The sequence below is a fragment of the Mastigoproctus giganteus genome, chromosome 13 (assembly GCF_048544385.1).
Source record: "Mastigoproctus giganteus isolate SK-2022 chromosome 13, ASM4854438v1, whole genome shotgun sequence".
NCBI lineage: Eukaryota > Metazoa > Arthropoda > Arachnida > Uropygi > Thelyphonidae > Mastigoproctus > Mastigoproctus giganteus.
In genome coordinates this window covers 131848003-131871512 of record NC_143587.1, presented here as the reverse complement: position 1 = coordinate 131871512, position 23510 = coordinate 131848003, and the positions used below count along the sequence as shown (strand labels likewise).

Below are 23510 nucleotides of genomic sequence, written 5' to 3'. Positions count from 1 at the left end.
GACATCGACGAGACTGATCAAAGCATATTTAGATACTTTATACAAGAAATTTTCAAATAAGTGATGTGTGCTTGGAAATTTAGTCTGCGGTCTAATAGTAGTCCAAGAAATTTAACGGTATTAACAAGCGGCATTGGAGTATTGTTTATTTGTAGTTCAGGTTCTGGACGGAGAGCTCATTTCTTTCAAATTGAGTGACAGTGCATTTCTTTTCTGATAGTCGGTAACCATCCCGTGAAGTCCAGGATTCTATTTTGGTTATGGCAAGTTGGAGCTGCCGTTCGATGGTATTCATGCTTTGAGACTGACAGAAAATGGAAGGTCATCTGCATAAATATAAGTTTGAACGGTTTTTGGGACATCTCGCGTCATGCTGCTAACTCGGATTGAAAACAGTGTTGGACTAAGTATTGATCCCTGTGGGACTCCCTTTTCCTTTTCCTGAATGTGAGATGCAGAGAGTATATTTTTATATCGGACCTGAAAAGAACGCAATTGCAGGAAATTTTGAATTATTTTCGGCAAATGGCCCCAAGCCCCAGATGGTAAAGGTCCATAATAATACCATGACTCCATGTAGTATCAAATGCCTTTTCGAGATCTAAATTGACCATGACTAGATGTTGTTTCATGACAAAGGCATTGCGGATATGAGACTCGGCTTTAATGAGCACATCTAGGATTGATCTATTTTTTCGAAAGCCATATTGATGATCTGGAAGGAGAATCTCTGACTCCAGGATGTAAGTGAGCCTAGTATGAACCATTATTTCGAAAAGTTTTCCCATGCAGCTCGTAAGAGATATTGGCCTGTAATTTTCAGCACAGGAGGGACTTTTTCCTGGTTTTGGTAAGGAGATTATGAACGAATGGCGCCATGAAGAAGGATAGGCATTTTCAGAGAAGATCCGATTACAAAAAAATTAATAGGGTTCTGACGTCTTCTCCAAGTAAATGCTTTCGCACAATGTAATGAACTCCATCTGGACCTGCAGCGCTATTGGAAGATCTGTTTAATGATTTTTGAAGTTCTATTAATGTAAACGGTTGGTTGTACGGGAATGAGAGGCACGTGAAGAAATTGATTTTATACCGTTCTGTACCTGCTTCGATGTTCTGAAAGGTGGACGCATAGATGGCAGAAGCTGAGATTTTGCAAATGATTCTGGTAATGCATTTGCAACTTCTTCAGGAGTAGAAATGTCCTTCCCTTTCCCATGAAGTATCGGAGAGGGCAGCCGAGCAAATTTGCCATTTAATGCCTGTACTCTTTTCCAGATGACCCGTGTATCCGTGTCTTTGGTGATGGTTGAGGCAAAAACAATCCATGAATCCCGTTTCGCTTTCCGCCTAACTTGTCTTGCTTTTGCTTTTTGTCTTTTAAAAGCAATTAGGTTATTGGTGGTAGGATACTTTCGGAAATAATTCCAAGCACGGTTTTTTCCGTTTGGCAATTAAACAATATGTATTCCACCAGTGATTTCTGTGTTTTCGATATGGCGTGGATTTTGGAATGGAGGCCTCAGCTGCAGTCAGAATCTGATTGGTTATGTAAGTGTTTACAACATAAATCGACTGTTTTTCAACATAAAGCCTGTCTAGAGATATTTGGGCGGAACAGCCATCCCAATTAGCATTTTTAAACTTCCAAGTGGATTTGGGGTTATCCTGTGGTAGGATACTTTCGGAAATAATTCCAAGCACGGTTTTTTCCGTTTGGCAATTAAACAATATGTATTCCACCAGTGATTTCTGTGTTTTCGATATGGCGTGGATTTTGGAATGGAGGCCTCAGCTGCAGTCAGAATCTGATTGGTTATGTAAGTGTTTACAACATAAATCGACTGTTTTTCAACATAAAGCCTGTCTAGAGATATTTGGGCGGAACAGCCATCCCAATTAGCATTTTTAAACTTCCAAGTGGATTTGGGGTTACCCCTGTTTGTAATATGCAAATAATAGGAAAAGTATCGCTATTAAATGGATCGGTTAACGCCGACCATATCATGAATGGAAAAATGGACGGTGAACAGATTGATAAGTCAATTTCAGAAGAAGATCCAGTAGGTAGGTGGAAGAACCAGAGTTTAGTAAATTTAGATCATTATTGTTCAAAAATTCTTCAATCAATTTGCCCCTTGCGTCCATTGCAGTGGATCCCCACAATGGATGGTGGCCATTAAAATCACCTAAAAGACAAATTGGCGTTGGGAGTTGTTTAATGAGGTTTTCCAGTTCTGAATGGAGAAATGTTATTGCTGGTGGAATATAAATGGAAACAAGGGTTATTGAGATACGAACTACCAGAGATTCTAGAGTGGTTTGTAATTGGATGTGATTGGACGGTGTGTTAAAAGTAATGTCAGAATTAGATGCGTTAGGGTTACACCTCCACGGACAGAAGACTCAGAAATCCTATCTTGTCTGTAGATGACATAATTTGAAAATTTTGGTGAAACATGCGGTGGCAAGAAATTTTCCTGTACGCATACACCTATGGGGTTGAACTGAGCAAGTAAATCGTTTAGGTCATCAGAATGACTGACTAGTCCTCTGCAATTCCATTGTATGATGTTGTGCCTCATTTTGGTTTAACTGAGGATGATTCTACTGACTGTTTTTTGTAAGTGGAGCATTTTTTTGCATTCTTTTTTGGAGAAGGTGGGACGTCCAGTATTTATAGTGTCATTCGCATGAAGTTCTAGTATGGGTTCCTCATAATCTGAGGGTACATCTACTTCCATACTGTTTGTGGTTTTCTTGCTGTCTTTAGGTTTCAATTTTTCACTATCATGGGAGACCGCTGGAGCGCCAGCTGGAATGCTAATTAGAGTGTTGGTTGCTTCACTGGTTTTAGTTTGGAGTGTGTCCTTTCCATAGTTTGATAGTGATGTTTTAACCTAGTTAGATAGAGATGTGTTGGGGGGGGGGGGTATTGATACAGCTGTTTGAGCTGCTGTTGAATGGGTGCTCCGAGTGTGAGATGCATAAGAACGACTGGGCATGGTCAACATAACTTGTCTGCGTGTCTCAGGATATGTTACTTTACGTTCTACTTTAGATTTTTTAATTTTCATGCCTGTTTTCCACATTTCGCAAGATTCATAAAAGGCTGGATGACTTTCTTTGCAGTTGGGGCAAATGGGACTTGAGGCTGAACAGTCTGCTTGTGCACGCTCCTTGGAACCACAAATAGAACAAATGGCATCACCTCTACATGCCTGCTGCTAGGAATGTCCAATATTTCTGGCACTTAAAACAACGAATGGGATTAGGAATATAAGGCCGAATTCGGCAGTTTAAATAGCCAGCTTTTACTGATGATGGAAAATCTGGGGCACTGAAAGTTAAAATGATGGTTCTAGTTGGGACGAGATTTCCATCTTTTTTAGCCATTATGCATTTAGCGCCGATTACTTTTTGATTACTCAGTTCTTGAACTAATATAGATATTGTAAGTAGGTCCCATTCGGTTATGACACCTTTCGAGGAATTTAATGTGTTTGTTTGTTTGTTATTTGGTTTTTAGGAGCATTAGCAACCAAAGCCATATTGCTCCGGGGATATGCGGTGGTCATTCTCTGACCTTTCCGCATCCTCCGTATTCAGTGGTCACGGGCCCGAACCCCGGTCTAATCAAGAAGCGTGTGCTACGCACTGCTGCTCCTGCCCACCTGGCTACGGAGGCGCCCATTTAATGTGTTGTGTGGAGTAATAGATACTGGCAGCCCACCTAATGCAGTTGTTTTGAGCAGCCACTCGGAATGTTTGGGGTTGGCTGTTTCAATAAGGAGGTCTCCGGATTGCAATCGTTTTACCATTTTTGGTAAAATGATTCTAAATAGCTCTGTATTAAAAATGGTGACAATTTGCCCACAGGCTGGGTGGAGAGAGAATGTACTACGAGAAAATTTGGCATGTCGTTGCACCGCGCTTCCCTCCGAAGCCTTTTCGGTGGATTACCGTCATTATCAATGGATATGTCTGGTCTAGAGCTTGAAAGCTCTAGAGGTGGATACTCGTTTGAATCCATGGTTACTCCTTTTAGCCCTGGAGGATAACTTTCCCCAGGTTACCGGCCCCGCCACGGGGAGGCAGGAGCAATGCCGCTCGGAGGCCAAGCGGTTGAAGTGTTAGTTGATTAGTACAACCAGAAATACAGGAAAATACAGAAAGGTGTGTTTCCTTACTATGTTCTAACTTGTGGCTTTCAAGTATAGAACTGGTTTTAAAGAAAAACTGTTGATAGAAATGTAGGAACATAAAAAGAAAACTTCAATCTCTTATCAAAAGCACTCTATAAATGGTAAGAATATCGCCTGGTTTCAAAATACGCTTGGCACCCGTAGCCATGGCTGTTTGGAAGTATTGCACAGTTGGAGTGACGTTCTCTACTGGCTTGGTATAAATACAAATTAGATAAAGTGAACCAAGGTTCACTTTATCTAATTTTAATGACATGGGAGCATTCAACCATTGGGAAACACCAGGCATTGATTTTAGTAGCTGTGATGTTTTGATTTCTGACAATGAATGAAGCTTTGGGGTACCTTCATCTTAAGTAACAATTTTATACGATGATGGGCATCCTAGAATTTTGCAACAGGCAGTGTATAGTTGCTAGATTAATGGTGCGCTATTTCCTGAAACCGAAATATTCGTGTTCTCCATCTAAGACTAAATAATCAACACCAGGAAATACAGAAAATATACATCGCCAAGGACCCTGAAGTGACAGGTGACACATGCCGGCGATACCACTTTGTCCCAGAAGTAGTTCACCTCATCAGCCCAATATTCAAGGTGATCACTCACACGAAATACTCACACAGACATGACTAGGTCGCTAGGACCATACATCAGAATATAGCGAAGCCATAACACTTGATGATAGAAAATAAGTTGTATTACAAGTACGAACCTGAGGCTGTACTAGAAACCCCTACCCACAAATTGCACTGGATTCGCGCCATAAGGACGAATAAGACGATCCTGCACAACAGGCTGAACATAACCGTCACCGACAAGAGAAGACTACCTACCTGATCGATACAGCAGTGCCGAATACCGGAAATCTACAGAAAAGCTACATGGAAAAGATTAGGAAGTCAAGAATTTGTGGCATATGAAACAAGTAATGATCACAGTTAACCACCGGCATGGTGCCAACGAGCCTAGATGTAGAAGCAATAGGCCTCATAGAGAAAACGTAGATAGAATTCCAGAAAGCCGCAATCCTGAGCACCTCATATTCTACAATAAACCTCTTTCAAATCATTAGTCTATTTTCTTTGAAACTGTCCATTTTTTTTATTTTCCCTGCTTTCTTTTTTTTCCCTTTGTTTTGAAGACCACTGATTCCCATCTGTAGGGACTGTCAATGACACAAGCTTACCACCAGCAGAAATTTCATACTGTTGACCTGTATTAAAAAGATTTTTAACTCTAAATCCTCCTGAACTGACTTGGGTTTTAGGAGTCTCAAAGAGCTTTAGGATACCCCAGTTAGTATTATTCATACTGTTTTTACTTCTTTCTAAGTCTATGAGAGAAATATGCATCATAGTACGCAAGTAATCAACTTGATCTTGAGTAACGTTTCTGGATACAACAAGATGTCTTTCAAGAGGATTTTGAAGATAAAGTGGATAACTGCATGGTTTTGGAAATGTTTTTCCATTTACAATGGTAAATCCATTATCATCAAAGTCAAAGTTCAAATAGAATAGAAAGAACTCAAGAAGTAAATTACCTAAACCTTCTTGGTTAGTGGTGAGAGGAATTTTAGAAACATCTTGTACAAAATTCAAATCAATACCGTCGACTACTCTTAGACTAGTCACATCTGCAAACTGAAAAAGACTTTCTACAGTAGGAAGAATGGGAAATTTCCGATTCTGAAGGAAAAACACTACCATTAGTGCAAGAGTAAAATTAGTTATCCATTTACCAGGTGAATCATTTACCTCTAGGGTGTTCAGAGAGTTTCTTGACCAATAATAGCAACCGAGCGTAATAACCATCCCACGCACCCGATACCAAGTACCCATAAGAAAGAAACATACTCTATATGGGTCATACGATGTGTCTCTGTTTTATTTATTTATTTTTGGATACGAATTTATTTTCAGCTACAATTATCGGATGACGGTGAACATTTGTAAACTATGAGGATATATTTAAAAATGTAAGTAGCATTTAGGGGAAAAAAACAAGCTTATTTAAATCATGGTTCCAAATGACACAAAATATTTATAAGCTCAAATAAAAAAAAATAAAAAAAATGGTCTGATTTCCATTCGGCTAATATCTTTTCTTTCGTTATAAACTATTATGATCCAAAATAGTTGGAATGATCTATTAATTAGCTTACTAAAATTTTTTTCTTACTTTCGTAAACTTTACGTTCAATAATCTTTCGAATTATCGTAGTGCCGTTACGAGGGTCCCCGTTTTCTTCAAGCACCGATCTCAGGGCATCGGCATAGAGCATTACGGAGTCATAAAGATACGAAGCGTAGACGGTGATGTGCTGAAAGAAAGAATGAAATATTAGAGCACTCTTTTGGATGAAAATGAAAGAACATTATATTTAAATTAACTCACAGATACAAAGATACTGGAAACCAAGAGAAAAAATGCCCTTCTTTAAGAAGGGATTTAAAATTTTAAGATTAAAAAAAAAATGAGCTATAATTAATTATCTGCCTTGTATTTGGTATTGGTAAAACAAATTCCATAGCGTATTAATTCCAAGTTTGCTAAAACAAAATGGCTGCTTATTCCTGTGCTATTACATTGTTATGACAACAATCTGTAAACTGGGTTAAAAAAAATTCACTTTTAATGACTCTCTAGAGGTTATTTAAACATCAAAACATGTGGATAATAATTCCCATGCAAAATCTAAAAATCTTATACGAAATTTACTATAATTAAATATTATATTTTAATAATATGTAGAAAACAATAACTATCGTCATATAATTTATTCCGAATGGTTCAAATATTAATATGTCGATCAAGATTCATTTTGCAATTGCTGAGCAAGATCACCGGGAAGGCGAACACGAAGACCTTTATTGGAAGGAACATGTCAACAGGAAGATATTGTCATCTGCTCATTCACTGTCCTAGCGTGTTCCCTTATTGATTCCAGGCTAGGGCACGCTGAAGTACACTTTTATAGCTAGCCTGCTATCACGAAAATGTAATTGCGAAATACTAAATACTGGAAAAACAGACTTCGTGTCCTGTATATCTAATTAAAGTATGCATTTTGTGGATGCAATTCTGAATAAATATATGCGAAGGAAGACTGTTCAGTGAAAAGAAGTAGAAAAGATAAATGAGGAAGAGATAAAGTTGTTGTTTTCCTTTTGGAATTATGCAATTAGTTGTGTGTTATGCTGCTGTTGTAGTACGGTTTTAGGGACATCAGCGACTAAACCATATTGCTCGTGTATACTGTCTGTAAATTGTGTTCTGTGGTCAATTTTCTGTGCTGCATGAAAAACTATGGTATGATTTTCCTCCCAAATGTGTCCTGCCGCGTGTTACGATTAAGACTCATCAGCAGGCATTAAAACTTTTTAATTTTCAGATATTAATAAAATTAATGGATAATAATATAGCAATGGTTTTATTTTATTAATAATAATTAGATATCGGTTACTGAAAGTATTGGTGAGTGATGACTAAAGTAGGATATATAATTTTTACATTGAAGAGATTTCAGTTCACGACTAAATACACCATCTATAGTTGTTCCATCACGTGTAGTATTTATCGAAAGATCTGGTGGCATGTCCAAGTTGAAGAATGTTTTCATAAATGTGCACAACTCTTTTCCAACCTCAGAGTTTAATTGTAAAGAAAAAAAAAAATTACATTCAAACTGAAAACACCAGGTGAGTTGAAACCAGATGCGTTTTGGAATTAACGCATTTCCCAGTTTCCGAAAGATTTTTTTGTATTTTAAAACCATAATATTTCTGTTTCTAAATTCTTTAGCTTTCCAACGATAGGCTAGACGTCCACATTATCCCGTTTATTAAGTGAGAAAATTTCCTTGATCACATGTTCATATTCTCCACTATCCTGGAAAAACTACTGCAATTTTCCGAGGTTTGAAAGTTTCCCCTCTAGAATAGAGCTAAGATGAGGTACGTGCAAAATTTCATTAAATTTGGTCCAGTAGAAGATAAAATAAACTGGAATAAACTTTCGTAACACTTTTCGCATGACGGTTTTTCGTTACAAAATTTTTGGAATAACGCCATGGAAAGAATTGCAAGGTAAAAGAGATAACCTGAAATTAAATTAGATTAACATATAAAGAATAATGATAATAACGATGGTACCTAAAGTAGCGGGTCCTAGAGCTCAGAGGGTCGGCAGCCAAAACCGTAGGAGCCACCGCAATAAGCAGGGTCTGCTTCTGTTATACGTGCGAAACGTATACATCATAGCCGACCCGACAGAGACCAAAAAGAAGGAATAAAATTCAAACATAAATAAAAATATGTACATAAATATAAAATAGAGTTAAAAACCTAAAATGATGGCAATAAATATTGCTAAAGGAGAATCGAATGAAATCTTTAATTCAAAAAGACAAAATACAGTATAAAATTTAAACAAAGTAACTGTAGATTTCGGAATAAAGCCAGGTTAAGAAGAAAAAAGGAGCGAAAGCAGAGGAATAGCATTTCGATATTGCTTTAGGCCAGCCTAATCGCGCACGAGAAATAAGTTGTAGTAATTAAGGACAGTAGAAAGCAATTGGAAGAAGAAGGGGAATATAGTTGTGCTCGGGTTGTCCGCGGTTACTAAACCCGTACCATAGTCGGTCTATGTCCCTGGAAGAAGGAGAATATAGTTGTGCTCGGGAATATAGGGAAATATATTGGAAGAAGAGTAATGTAGTTGTGCTCGGGAATATAGGGAAATATATTGGAAGAAGAGGAATGTAGTTGTGCTCGGGAATATAGGGAAATATATTGGAAGAAGAGGAATGTAGTTGTGCTCGGGTTGTCAGACCCGTACCATTGTCGGTCCCTGTTCCTAGTAACAATATTCCACCGTTGCTGGAATATTGTTATTGTTTTATTCGGTCGTCTTGTTGTTGGCTGAAAGAAAAACACAAATATCGGAATCGTACAAGACTATTTGTAATGTAATTATGCCATGAGAGATTATAATTCCAGGTTATCCCCAATAGATTATATGAGCTCGTATAACAATCTTGATGTTATCGAAGAAGAGCAGAGGAGCGGTAAATTCTCATTTTCTAGAAATAAGGCATGGACGAATTTTAAAAGTATTGATGGTAACTAAGTTATCTTCAATTCATTGCTGAATTACATGGGGTCTGGAACTTTAAGGAATTTGTGGTGGATATTCAAGAAGTTAAAGATATTTGTGCACGGTAATGTTTCTCAAACTGGGCGAAGGAATGCTATATATGTTATCATTAGCAACACTATAAACGGAATTTTCAGTAAGTGAACTAAACTTTGGGGGACATCAGCATTAGCTGCGAAGGTTCGAAGAATTTGTTTCTAAAAGACTTTCTGGAAGAAAGTTACAGTATTCTGCTCTTTCCAAAACCTTCGGGGTCTGATGGATCAAGAATGAGTATTCATGGTCTGTTTTGTATAGTTCGCATATAATACCTTTCCAAGTACCTTCAGAAAGCTGGTGACTTAGAAAATGCGAGTTATTGCGATCTGTCCCTATTGCAATATCTTGGATTCAATATATTAAAAATAAACACTTCATTCCTTCTCAAAATAGATTTAAATTACGAGGATCAAATTAATTCAGCTGATGCTAAATTCCATTAAAGTTATTACCTACGGAACGAAGGTGTTGATTACAAAAAATTAACTTAGAAGAACACCCTTAGAACTGTAAATATTTTAACTATAATAGCAAGCGACTTAAATCTAGCTGTCACCTAGAGAGAGAGGAAGTAATTTATAGCCATAACTTCTTTGTGTAATTGTCTTCAAGAGTAAAAAGAGCCAGAAATCATTAGAAAGCTGTAACACGAGTCTTACGTACTCGGTTCATTTACCTTCTTCCTAGGGAATGGATTTCTAAAACAGAAAGGCGGTTTCTTGTTGTATTCCCGTACTTTATCTTCGAAGTCACTGTAGTTTTTATAAATCGGAGGGCTGGGAACGATGACCAGCAAGGATCTGGCTGCATCTATAGCCAATTTCTGATCAGGTACTCCTGTGATTGGAAAGAATATTTAAAATTTGGTTTCTTATTATTTATTTGATATTATTGCTATTAAAAATGAATAACTCATTAATAAAAGGAGAAAAATTCATAATTTTATAATTTATTTTCAATATTTAATATATTAATATATTTTATCACCGTATTTTAATATAAAAACATTCAATGTTTGATAACTTTATTGGATGTTAAAACATATAACTTGTGGTTGAAAATATGGCTATTTCCAAACATTCATCAACAGTATGTTTGGTAATATCTTTCCATGACTCTGTTCTCATGCGGTTGCTGTTACTTCAGATATTATGAATTGCTCTCACCTTTCAACATTCGTATGATTTAAAACGGATTGAACATTGGAATCAAGATCCAGCATAAAACGAAGAGAAATACACTTGCATAATTCGAAATTCCACTAGAGTACAATATCAACAAAAATAGGAAAAACATTTGGATAAATCTTGTAAATTATATAAGAATTGGTGGGAAAGAGAAGCAATGGTGCACAATTATATTTCAACCCTGAGGGGAGGAAATTGTCCACACATCCTTCCAAAAAGAATGTTAAGCCTAAGCGTTTCTTTTATATTTCTATGTTAATCAACTGGAGGAGGGCGATGGTTCTTATTCGAGAACAACGGCTGGTATGTTATTAATAAACACAGAGAAGAAGATACACAATAAGTATTGGAGTTATATAAAATCGGAAGGGTTTTTCTTCTTATACAATAGAGTTGCATAATATTCAGATCACTGTTCTAACATATTTAAAAACATAACTCCTAATTACAGAGCATCGTGTTATATGCTGAGTTTGCATATTTATTTTTTCTCCCAGTGCCACACTGAGCGAAGAAATTCTACCAAGCAAGCTGCATACATTGATCGCCAAATAAAATAGGGGGAAAATGATACACCGTAACCAATTAAATGTGGTTAGTACAAACTATTTCTGTTAGAAAGATGCCGCGCATTCCTGAATGCTCTCCGTAATATGCTGAAGCTGTTTACGAAGTAAGGGTGAACGCCCTTTGGTCGACATTTACGAGCCCGTTAATATTCTTTAATCGTTCTCTTAAATGAATTATTTGTGTAGATTGCAGGCGACGGATAAGCTGCATCCCCAACTGTGAGAACACGAGGATAAATCAACTCCTTTCCTCTTAAAGTGGCTGCATCTTCGGATATATTTCTCGTTTATTTTAGGTTGGCACTGCCTGTTTGCCATCGGTGTGCAGTAGGGCGTTGTATTAATTATTTAATATCGTTATTCCTTTAATGGGATCATCTGGTAAAGGATTCATATGTTGAACTTTGAGAGCACAATTGCCGTATACTTAATAGAGCAAACACCAGAATGCGTTTTCAGTCTCAAAACATTAACTACTGTGTGTAATGTATACGGTGAATAACTACTTCTCTCTTTCTCTCTCTCTCTCTCTCGTAGCAAAAGGATGTTCTTAATTCTCTGCAGTCCAAAGATAAATGGGTGACCAAAGAGTAAACCACTCTTTGTTTAAAAGGGCAGAAGCGTCTTCAGTTACTTGATATGGTGAAATTTGCTTTCAGCCAGAGCGTAATTGATTGTTAACACAACGTTCCATCTGGTGGTATTGTGGAAGTGGGTAGTTTGAATAAATTTAAAGGACCGGGCAAATTATTAGAAGGGATTATGCTGAATAGAATAACAAGAAGGTGGAAAAAAATAAGCAGAAAAAAGAGGAAGTAATCTAGTACATCCACAAATTTACAAAACTGGCCTCGCGTCGGGTTTGAACAGCCAGAATTGCAAGCAAAATAGTAAGGCGTTTCATTTCTAACGTAAACCATGGATTGGAGCTTTAGCTTATGGTAACGGACCTTGGACCTGCCAGGAACATGTGAAGAACAGGCGAAGTTGGTAGTCAGATAGCTCAATATACAGATAGGCATTCTTATTCTGTTTTTACCAGTAAACAAGATTATGTAGATTAAAATGTCAAGTAAACCGAACTAAATAGGATTTTTAGCCGACATTATATTATCTCAAGTAAAAGGAAAATCACTCATCTGTTATTTATAATTATTGATTAAAACTGCCCCTTGAAAACAGCAAAGAAAAATTTGGTATTATATCTTCAGTCTAGTTTAGAAAGTTAGTTTGAGAATAAACTACAGTTAAGTATTTTTTAATGCAATTTCATTTAAAAATATTAATGTAATTATGGTTATAAATTTTTGTTTTAAGAGAAATTTTAAAACAAATTTATAATCCAATTAACACATTATTTTAAAACTTTAATTCTGAGATTAAGTAATCTACGTACTCCAAATATATTTATAAGCCTGATGTACGTCGTATTCCTCCATATCAATGTAAATCATTATATACTCTCCATGTTCCAGAATGCCTTTCATGCTAAGAACTGTCATCATCTGTAATAAGTGGTAAAGAAATCCCAGAAAAACATACACTGTAAGAAACAGATAAATCCAATTAATACAGAAAAAACTGCATCACATTTAATCCATAAGATATTTTATGATTACAGTGTTTTAGATATAAGAACTTGTGTACTTAAAGACTGTATCATATTAAATATTAAACTATATTAGCTTCCTCTTACCTCTTGTTCCTTTATACGTTTCGTCTACGATGTCAGAAAAGTGACTGCCATCCGTACAACATGGTTTTCCCAGTTCGCAGCAACTGTAGACGTTTTCGTAGACCCGCTTACTATTTATTGTGTAATTCCCGATTCTGCGAGCATATTGCTCTAGGCTTCTTGCTATCAATTGAAATTCTGGTGAATTTTCATAAATAATGCTGAATTTTGTCCATTTGTAGTAATGAAGTAATGAAATAATCGACTTCACTACCTGAAACCAGAAAAAGAATCTCAGATATTTAAAATATTGATAAAATTCAAGGTCAAAATCAAATAAATATATATAAAAACTATCAAAATGATAAAAAAAATGCATGGTAAAACAAGACGTATTATTAAATATTATTTTGTAGCCATTATAGTGTCTTATTAGCATTCTCTTTCTTTTAGCTTCGAAAGTTTATTTCGATACTCCAAATTGACAAACTTCTAGCTTGCAGTTACGTCTTAGAATCCTCATCTCAGAAAGAAAATAAAGAATTAAGTTATCTGAATGAATTCCCGCTTGCTACAACTTAAAATTAAGAAACTGGATTTAATTTTATTCATTATTCACCGCATTAAAGAATCCGTCTTTTTAAATTACAGTATTGAGAAAGGAATGCGGTAATCGTACTACCATTAACTGAAAATAAATGCTGCGATGAGTTGTTTACAAGAAAAATAAATCAAAAAGCAACGAGGGAAAAATTTCTTACATTCATTTTTCTTGGCTGCAAGATGCAATGTAAAGGGGAAAAGGAAGATGAAATAGCACACTTGATTTTTCATTCTGATGTTTTTATAGTCTCCACTAAAGTGAAACTCTAAGGACTTAATTAGCCAACCCCTGTGTTATTAGCTAGATTAATTATTACCTTAAAAGCCTATTTATGCATGCAGATAATTAATATGACCCAATCCATTTTAGCATTTAAAGAGAAGAAAAGCAGAGAATCTGTTTTATTTTTAAATAACTTCGATTAGGTAACTGAATATCAATAGGAATGAGACTTTTCAATAAACCAGAGAATGCGCTACGTTTAACTCAGTCGATATTCACAGTCCTCTTTTCACTAATTAATATAACAGCTGCATATTTTTTCTTTCCAATTTATACTGGAGAGAGAGAGTTCATTCTATAGATCTTATCTTTTGCTAAAAACAACCAACTTAATTTTGCGAAAGATATTTTTAAGAGGATGTTTTTTTTTTTCTTTTTCTCATCCATGTTTGCTTAGAGTTCGTTGATACCCATTTATAGAACAACAGGAACTTATGTACTATAAATGAGTGTCTACAGTACATGACACTAACAAGTACATAATGAAACCGCATACAATACAAAACGTTTCTTTTTTTATATATATTTGAAAGGTATTCGAGGCGTACCTTCCTAACTGATCCCTTTAGAGGGAAATTGCAGAACTTCTTCTTCTGGCGATATAATCCAGGGTAGGTCTTAGCCTTCTCAACGATGTTTCACCAGTAAGCCCGCCCAGAAGTCAAACTTCTCAAACTTCTTATTCTCATGATCTTTAATTCCTCTTCTACGTCATCCATCCATCTTTTTCGCGGTCTTCCTCTTACCCTCCTACCGGTTGGTTTCCATTTCATTATCCTCTTAATTATTTCGCTCTCATCCATTCTCATAACATGTCCCAACAAGGTAAGTGTCTGGCTCTTCACAAATCTGATTATGTCCGCACCCTGAATAAGATTGTCAAGTTCATGGCTCATTCTGATCCTCCAGGATCAATCAACATCTTGTACAGGTCCAAAGACTTTTCGCAAAATTCTACGCTCGAACGCTCTCAACTTTACTGGTTAATGTCCAAGCTTCACAAACGTAGGTCGTCACAATTGGTCTAATGAGGTTTCTGTATATTTAAAATTTCAAATGGCCGTACCTATAATATCAAACTACAATTAATGTCGGTTTTCATCTTATCCTTTTGTTCCTAAACCAGTAAAAGATGTTTTTCTTTCATTTTTGGTATTCAAGCCATCTATCCTACCATTTATGTCCTTCATCTCCCATCTTTGGATTCTTGTTATAATTTTGCATGAGAAACTACAAATCATACGATATTTTAAACAGAATTCTTAGAATGATTTTCATATTTAATAGTAATAATTTCTGTATACGAGTAATTACCATTAGAATGAAATATTACATCGCAAAAATCACCTTATTTCCAATTTTTAACTTTCAAAATTGTTAGAAATACTTAAATCAGCACAAGCCATTTTAAATTAAAATCAAGTTATCAGCCAGCGAAAGGGGCTACCGATTGTTCTGGGGGCTTAAAGATAAAAAAGGAGATATAATCATTCCAAAGGTGAACCAGTTCTTGATAAGACTTAAGGTGAACATAAGGAGGAAATCAGATGGCCGAGGAAAGCAATGGAAGGGCAACCGGGAGGAAGAAGATTGAGAGGAAGACCTAGAAGGAAGTGGATAGATGACATAGAGAACGACCTACGACAACTTAGGATGAGACGATGGAGAACAATGGCCAGACAAAGAGACAACTGGAAGAAAAATATTCAGGCCAAGGTTCTACAAGGACCGTAGCGCCATGGAGTAAGTAAGTTGAACATTTTAATCAAAATTCTTTAAGATGCAGTAAATATCAGAGGCCTGAAAACATGATGGATTGACTGAAGGAATCGCAATAAAGGGATGCTGGAAATGCTTTAATTTTCCGCAAAGTAAAGCACTAGTTCTATGTTTTTTCCTTGTGTGAATAACCAACTTGAAAATCTCAAAAACTATTTGTTGACTCTGCTGCTTCTGAAATATCAAGAGGTTAAATATGAAACCAGGCCACCACTGCTCGTTGCCGAAATGATGCTCATTATCTACCTTGATAGATGTCCGACAGGAATAATATTGTGCTTATATGAGTGTGATAATGTTATATACACACATCAAGCTATACCTCCAAAGTTAAGCGGTACGATGCAAACGCAACATTTGCATATGTGCGTGTGGTATGGGTGTTTAATGGAGCACAAGCTGCTGTGGTTGTTGTTGTTGTTATTTGGTTTTTAGGAGCATTAGCAACTAAGGCCATATTGCTCCGGGGATGTGCGGTGGTCATTCCCTGACCTTTCCGCATCCTCCGTATTTGGTGGTGACGGGCTCGAACCCCGGTCTAATCAAGAAGCGTGTGCTACACACTGGTGCTCCTTCCCACCTGGCTACGGAGGCGCCAGCTGCTGTGGCTATAATGTGCCTATTCACAGGAATGTTAAAAAAAAAAATAATTATTATGAAGCCAGTTCAATTTCATTTCAGCTCAAACTAATCATATTTGTCCATAAATTCCAATTTGCTTCAAAAAACAGAAAAGTTCATTAATATTTGCTTCCTCTCCAATGATATGATTTAACATCATCGGTTCTCGGATGTGTTAGCCAGTGAAATATTACAGTTCAACGTTGTTCATACTGTGGACAGTCAATCAAAATATGTTTGACTGTTCGATGTTTTGAGTAGTGTGGACACTGAGGAGGATCATCGCCTGTGAGCAGATGGAGGTGAGTCAGATGAGTATGGCCTATTCTAATCCGTGCGAGTACCACTTCTTCTCGCCGCATTGTCTGAATGCTTGAATGCCAAAATTTTGGGTTTTGCTTCAACTGGAAAAGTTTATTACTTGTTTGGTTATGCCAGAGCTCTGTCCATTGTGCATAGTAGTTGCTTGAATTATGATATTATACTCAGAGGTTGGGACGAAGATAAAGGTTAATGCCATCTAAAGTTGTTGGATTTTTAGCAGAAATATCAGCGAGTTCATTTCCTTTAATGCCTGAATGTGCTGTAATCCAGCAAAAGTTTACTAGTTGTTGGCGATCTTCAATTTTCAGCAGAAAATTCATGATATGATTTAAAATAGGGTTATCCTTATGAGAGGGGTTCTGAATTGCTCTAATTGAGCTAAGAATGTCGGTAGAAACTAAATATTTTGCGAATGGGTGAAGAGTTAAATTTTCTAGGACTAATTGTGTTGCCATATAGTTCTGCTGAAAAGTTGCTGTATTCAGGTGGAACAGAAGCTGATATTATAGCAGAGGGAAACACTGCTGCTGCAGTTGAATGAGATTTGGAACCATCCATATATACCGGCAAGAAGTCAGCACAGCTTTTAATAAGGCTAGCATGAAGTTGTTGCACAGTCAGTGCCGGTAGACGATTCTTTCCCCATTGAAGAAAATAAGTATCACAGGTCAGTTGAGAAAAGGGGGTCCATGGTGGATGAGAGTAATTCTTTATCTGTTGCCTATTGTGGAGAGGAACATTCCAATTCTGTGATGTTTCAAGGAGCCGTAGGCCAGCTGGTCGTATTTTACTTGGTTTATTTCTGTAAGGTATGGCTGAACAGGATGCGAAGAGCAAGTCTGTATTTTAGCTGCATATTTAAGTAATAGAATTTTTCTGCGGAGATGCAGAGGGGGCTCATGAGCTTTAATGTATAGACTCTGAGTTGGAGATATCCTATATGCGCCAATTGCAATCCGCAGTGCATTATGTTGAATAGGATTTAGCCAGCCTAGTACACTCCTTTCAGCAGAATTATAAAGTGGAGCACCATAATCTAAACGGGATCTAATCAGTGCTCTATATAAGAGCAGAAAAGTTGTACGATCTGCTCCCCAAGACAGGGCAGATAAAGCTCTTAGCATGCTGATCTTTTTAAAACAGGTAGTACGTATTAATTTAACATGCTCAAAGAAGTTTAGCTTACTGTCCAGGATTAGTCTCAAGAATCTGATATTGCTGGCAATCGGAATGGTAGAATTTGAAATCCGCAGTTCAGGATCTGTGTGCAATTTGCGTTGACTGAAAAAGTGGATCGCAACTGTTTTCTGTTGGGAAAGACGATATCCATTGAGCTCAGCCCACTTTTGTACTTTTAGGGACATCTGCAATTGCCTTTCGATAGAGCTCATGTTCTGAGGATGGCAAGAAATAGACAAATCGTCAGCATAAAGGTACGCCTCTACGGTATTTGGGAGTTCTTTTGTAATGGAATCAATTCTAAGGGCAAACAGGGTTGCACTCAATACTGATCCTTGCGGTACTCCTTCCTGCGAGAATGTAGCAGAAAGGGAATTTTGATATCGGACCTGGAAAGATCGGCTCTTAAGAAAGTTTTTAAAATAAATATGGGCAGGTAACCTCGCAGAACAAGAGTATGAAGGTCACTGAGAATGCCATACTGCCAGGTAGTATCAAATGCCTTCTCTATATCTATGGAGACCATAACAAGGTGTTCGTTTTTAACAAAGGCATTGCAAATTTCAGATTCAGCCTTATTCATCAGATTTAAGGAGGAACTGTTTTGGCGAAAGCCATGTTGACAATTACTCAGTAGGTGCTGAGTTTTAATGATCCAAATGAGTCGACTGGGGATCATTTTTTCAAGAGTTTTACCAAGGCAATTTGACAGAGGGATCTTTTCCAGGTTTTAAAAAGGCCAAACTGTAGCATGGTGCCAAGATGTGGGATAAATATTTTCCAGGAAGATCCCGTTAAAAAAAAAAAAGTAGCAGCAGTTGTAGGTTTTTGTCATCGAGATGCTGCAGCATGACATAATATATGCCATCTGGCCCAGCGGCACTGTTTCGTGTTGTTCTGATGGCATGTAAAAATTCACAATATTGAAGAAGCTGATTATATGGAAATGATAGTGAGGCTCGAAAGTTGATAGGATTCTGTTCGGTGGCAGCCTTAATTTTCTGGAATTTCGGAGCGGAGTTTGATTAGCTGAGACTTGAGCAAATGTTTTGCCCGGGGCATTGGCTATCTACAGGAGCAAAGAGTTCTTGCCCATTGCAGGAAAGAATTGGGGAAGGGATGGTTGGAAACTTCCCAGAAATCTGCCTAAATTTTCTTCCATATTAGTCTGGAGTCAGTGTTTCTATTGATAGTAGAAGCGAACCGAGTCCAAGTTTCTTTCTTATCTTGTTTTTGAATGTAACGCGCCTTTGCCCTTAGCTTCTTGTAGCTAATTTGATTAGCTGTGGTTGGAGATAGATGGAATAAATTAAATGCTTTATTATTTTTTTTTCTTCTTTGCTTTTGTGCACTCTTCGTTCCACCAGTAGTTGAAATTCCGTCGGGACGGGGGATTTGTTAATGGAATTGAGTACTTAGCTGCAACTAAAATACGGGATGTAATATAATCAGTAACTTCACCTATGGGCTGTAGTTGAATAGTTTTTTTTGTCAAGAGTGATTGCTGACTGATATTTGTCCCAATTGGCTTTAGAGAATTTCCATTTCCTACAGGGTTGGTCTAATGGTGGTTGTGTAGTCATGAGATTACAAACAATTGGAAAATGATCGCTGCCCATGGGATCATCCAGAGCGGACCATTGCATGACTGAAAACAGTATCGGAGAGCAAATCGATAGGTCAAGTGCAGACGTCTGTCCAGCAGGTAACTGTATATGGGTGTGCGAGCCACTATTAAGAAGAGTGAGGTTTTGTTTTTCCAATAAAGTTTCAACCGGCCGCGTCTGTCTATTTAGATGATTCCCATAAATGCTGGTGGCCATTAAAATCCCCTAGCAAGCAGACAGGGGAGGGTAGTTGTCTTAAACGTTCTTCAAGATCATTATAAGAATACGTATGATTTAAGAATACGGAAGACAAATTGAGACTAGTGCAAATGCAATATGAGAAATCAGACGCTTCGATTTGGGTTTGGTGAGTGATTTTCCTAGCCGGAATCTTTGAGTTAATTAAAATAGCTACACCATCATGAGCAGAATCGGAAGTATTCCAATCTCTTCGATAGATTAAGTAGTTTCTTACGGAAATGGAAATTTGAGGAGTTAAATAGGTTTCATGTAGACAGAGACCAACTGGAGAGTAGCGGTTAATTAAGCACTGAATGTCGTCAATGTTGCAACGAAAGCCTCTGCAATTCCATTGCAAAAAATTAGGCATTACTTGAATTTAGAAGAAGCTATACCTGGCGTGGCTGCGTTATGGCGTTCAAGCTTCGGTTTGTCTCTTTTTGGAAAAGTAGGGCAACCAGTGTTCATATTTTCTTCTGCAAATATTTCCAGAATCAGATCTTCCTGTTTTGATGAGGTCTCTGCATCCATCGATGTGTCCTGAACAATCATTTTCCAAGTCGAACTATGATAATGTTCTCGTCCCCATTCATTCGGTAAAATTCCTAGGAGTGGTAGTGGACGAAAACCTAACGTATAAGGAACAAATCCAGCAACTGCTTTCAAGAGCATTACGGGCTTTCTGGGGTATGATCTCTGTAGAGCGCACAACAAGGAAACAGTCAGAAAATTTCTCCTCTTCTACTTTAGTTCTGGTTGGTTGGTTGTTTTTTTTTAGGAGCATTAGCAACTAATGCCATATTGCTCCGGGATATGCGGTGGTCATTACTTGACCTTTCCGCATCCTCCGTATTTGGTGGTGACGGGCTCGAACCCCGGTCTAATCAAGAAACGTGTGCTGCGCACTGCTGCTCCTTCCCACCTGGCTACGGAGGCGCCTACTTTAGTTCTATTATCAGTTATGGTATAGAAGTTTGGTCGACTGCTTCTATGTCCAGTCTGAAGATACTCTGGGATCTGGAATTCTGGGTCCTAAAGTGGGCTCGCCTATCCTATACAACATCACAATCACAGCTCTGCATAAATCTGAGATACACCCCGGCCCAGCACCTGGCATATGCGAGGAAGCTCATAATGGCGCTTAATCTGTGCTCCGCTGCTCTCGACTTCGTTAATATCTGGGAAATCGTGTGCTGGAAAATCCCTGGTAGAGCCCTTAGAAACCGTCCAGTGCTCTGTTCTAACCTGCAGAAGATCTCGACCTTCAAACGGCGCTTTCCGAACAGCATCATCGGCGCGCTGAATTCCGCAAACATTGATTTGGATGTGTGGTCCAGAGATTCTGTCTACATAGAAGAAAAGCGCAAATCCATAGTGAAGTGCATTCAGCATTCCTGCAATTGTCAGCAGAATAACTCCCAGTGAAAGTTTCCGGACTGCCTCAATGTGTTGCAGCTTGGATATAATAACTATAAAATCTATGTACTATAATGGAATATAAGCTCTGTATAATCTATTATAATAACTATAAAATCCATTGATTGCAATATTAGCTGCGTATATTGCACTGTCTAGGTATTCTGTGTTTGCTGTGTATCCAGGTAGTTTTTTTATGTATTGAATGTAATGTGTGCAGTTAATTGTAAGATTCCTCTGGTTGTTTGTAGCGGGAATCGTGTCCTACATTTCTATGAATAAAGAATTTTATTATTATTATTATTTGAAGTAATAGCAATCACTGGCGGTGAAGAAGATTTCGCTAGTTTCTTAAGAGGCGTATTACTTGCTTGGTCTGAGTGCTTCAGGGTATTGGACTCTTGCTGAGAGAGGACAGCTCGAGCCCAGTCGGAGATTGATATGCTAGATGGAAGGGTAACATCAGTTTGCGTGACTATTGTCTAATATTTTTTTGCAATACTAGCATAGGTACGGTTAGGTATACTGGGTGCAATTAATTTTCTTGCTTTCTGATAACTTTGTTTTCATCTTTATATTTTACAATGTTTTTCTCCATTTTCCAGCTCTCACATGTTTTAGAGTAAGCAGGATGGTTACCGTTGCATTTGGGACAGGTCACTTCTTTCGCTGAACAATCATTTTGACTGTGATCGGAGGATCCACAGTTGGGACAAGCTGGGTTCCCTCTGCATGCCGTTTGAGAGTGGCCATACTTTTGGCATTTATAACATCTCAACGGATTAGGAATATAACGACGAATGCGACAAAGTAGATACCCTGCTTTTACTGATGAGGGTAGATTTGGACTGTTCAAAGTGAGAATGATATTTCTGGTGGGAATAAGTATATTGTCACTTTTAGTCGTAATTCGTTTGACGGCAATTACTTTTTGTTCCTGAAGCTCTTCTTTAATTTCTTCCTCTGTCACATTGAAAAGGTCCCAACTAGAGAAAACACCCTTAAATGTATTTAGGGTTGCGTGGGGAAGTTACCTTCACTGGAATTCTAGCAAATTTTGTCATTTGTAAGAGTTTTTCAGAATGCCTGCGGTTGATAGTTTCTACAAGTAAGTTCCCTGACTGCAGTCTCTTAACCGTCTTGGGAGACCCTGCAATACTTTCCAAGTGTTTTTGGATTAGAAAGCTGGATAGCTTGCTAAGAGGCTGTTCTGATAATGAGTGCATTATTAAGAATGCAGGAAACTCAGTCGTAGAGGAAATGGTTTTTAACCGCTTTGGTTGAGACGAGTCGTGCTCATTTTCTGTCTCTACCCGACAACTTGTGGGTTCTAAAGACGGAAACATATTGAATTCCATATTGGCTCCTTTTAAATCTCTGGTAGATGAACTTTTCTGCCAAGGTTACCAGCCCCGCCACGGAGAGGCAGAAGCAGTGCCTGGAGTGACCAAGCGAAATTAGTAGGTGTTAGTCTATTAAATATGAAAAATAAAGAAAGGTTACTTTCCTTTCTTGCTCTCTACCAGTACTTTTGATACAAGAGCTACTGTTAAACAAAAGGATTTTTTAAAGTGAGGAAATTAAAAAAAGAACTAGATTGCACCTTTCAGAAAGTCGCAGTGAAAGCACAAAGAGAAGTCGCTCAGTCAGTCACAATCGCTTGGCACCGGGGGAAAATTTGCATATATTAGCCTACCCATCCTTCATAACCGTGGCTGAACCACTAGTTACGCTTTACTATTAGGAAAGGATATAACCGCAGACAAATGATAAGAGAAAAGGACACCTTGCGGTAATGCTAACTACTATTTGAAGAGGGACTTTCAACGAATTGCAGTATAAAAACTTCACCCAGAAACCAAGTTTAAGCGTTCAATACTTTATTCAGATGTTATCAACTTCTACATTTTAAATACGTTTTTACAAGATTAGAAAATGTTATAATTAAGTTAGGAAATTCAATTTTAATACAAAATTACGTTACAAATGTGGCTATACACAAATGTATCATATTATGGATTGCTCAAGCAGTCATTCTGACCTCCTATCAACCGCTAAATTTTTCTTTTTGAAGAATAACACCACTATTCTGTTACTTTCCCTGCCTTTAAATTATTTTCTTTCGTTAAATATTTATCTTGTGAAGAAATTGTATAATAAATATGAAGAAATGAGTAAATATTATGAGTCAGTATAAAATTTCATGAACATCCACACAATAGGAGCCGACTTATTACATGCTGGAGGACGGACGGACACGGTGAAGACAACAGGCGCTTTGTGCGTAGGGTAACACACCTAATAATAAACAGCAGAAAATCCTTCGGAATTTCAATGCAACACTGCCTCCTCTTCTTTGAAAGATGCATTTTAAGCTTCCCCCTCCTCTGTAGGAATGTGCGAATATATACGTTGAAAACCCTCTCAATATACATCTAAATCTATTCTGCACGTAGTGCGAAGGGAGGAAGTTGTCGTCCTGAAAATCCCATCTGAAAATATAATATAAAGAAAACTATCCTAATTCTGAACTTTTCGAATTAGGTGCTCTATATACGATTCAAAAATTGATTCCTGACTCCAGTCTGGGTACCACAAAGAGGAACCGAGGAAGAGACAGCA

General features: G+C 37.5%; 1 protein-coding gene across 1 annotated transcript in view; it reads right to left on the bottom strand.

Annotated features, from left to right (window-relative positions):
• Window positions 1-23510, bottom strand: part of LOC150076444 (receptor-type guanylate cyclase Gyc76C-like) — a 303616-nt gene that overhangs the window by 63815 nt on the left and 216291 nt on the right. The window contains exons 3-6 of the mRNA XM_090387981.1: window positions 12858-13110; window positions 12558-12704; window positions 10082-10242; window positions 6391-6532 (exon numbers count right to left, since the gene is read on the bottom strand). Coding sequence (XP_090244107.1) covers window positions 6391-6532; window positions 10082-10242; window positions 12558-12704; window positions 12858-13110 — 703 coding nt within the window. The remainder of the gene's footprint in view (window positions 1-6390; window positions 6533-10081; window positions 10243-12557; window positions 12705-12857; window positions 13111-23510) is intronic.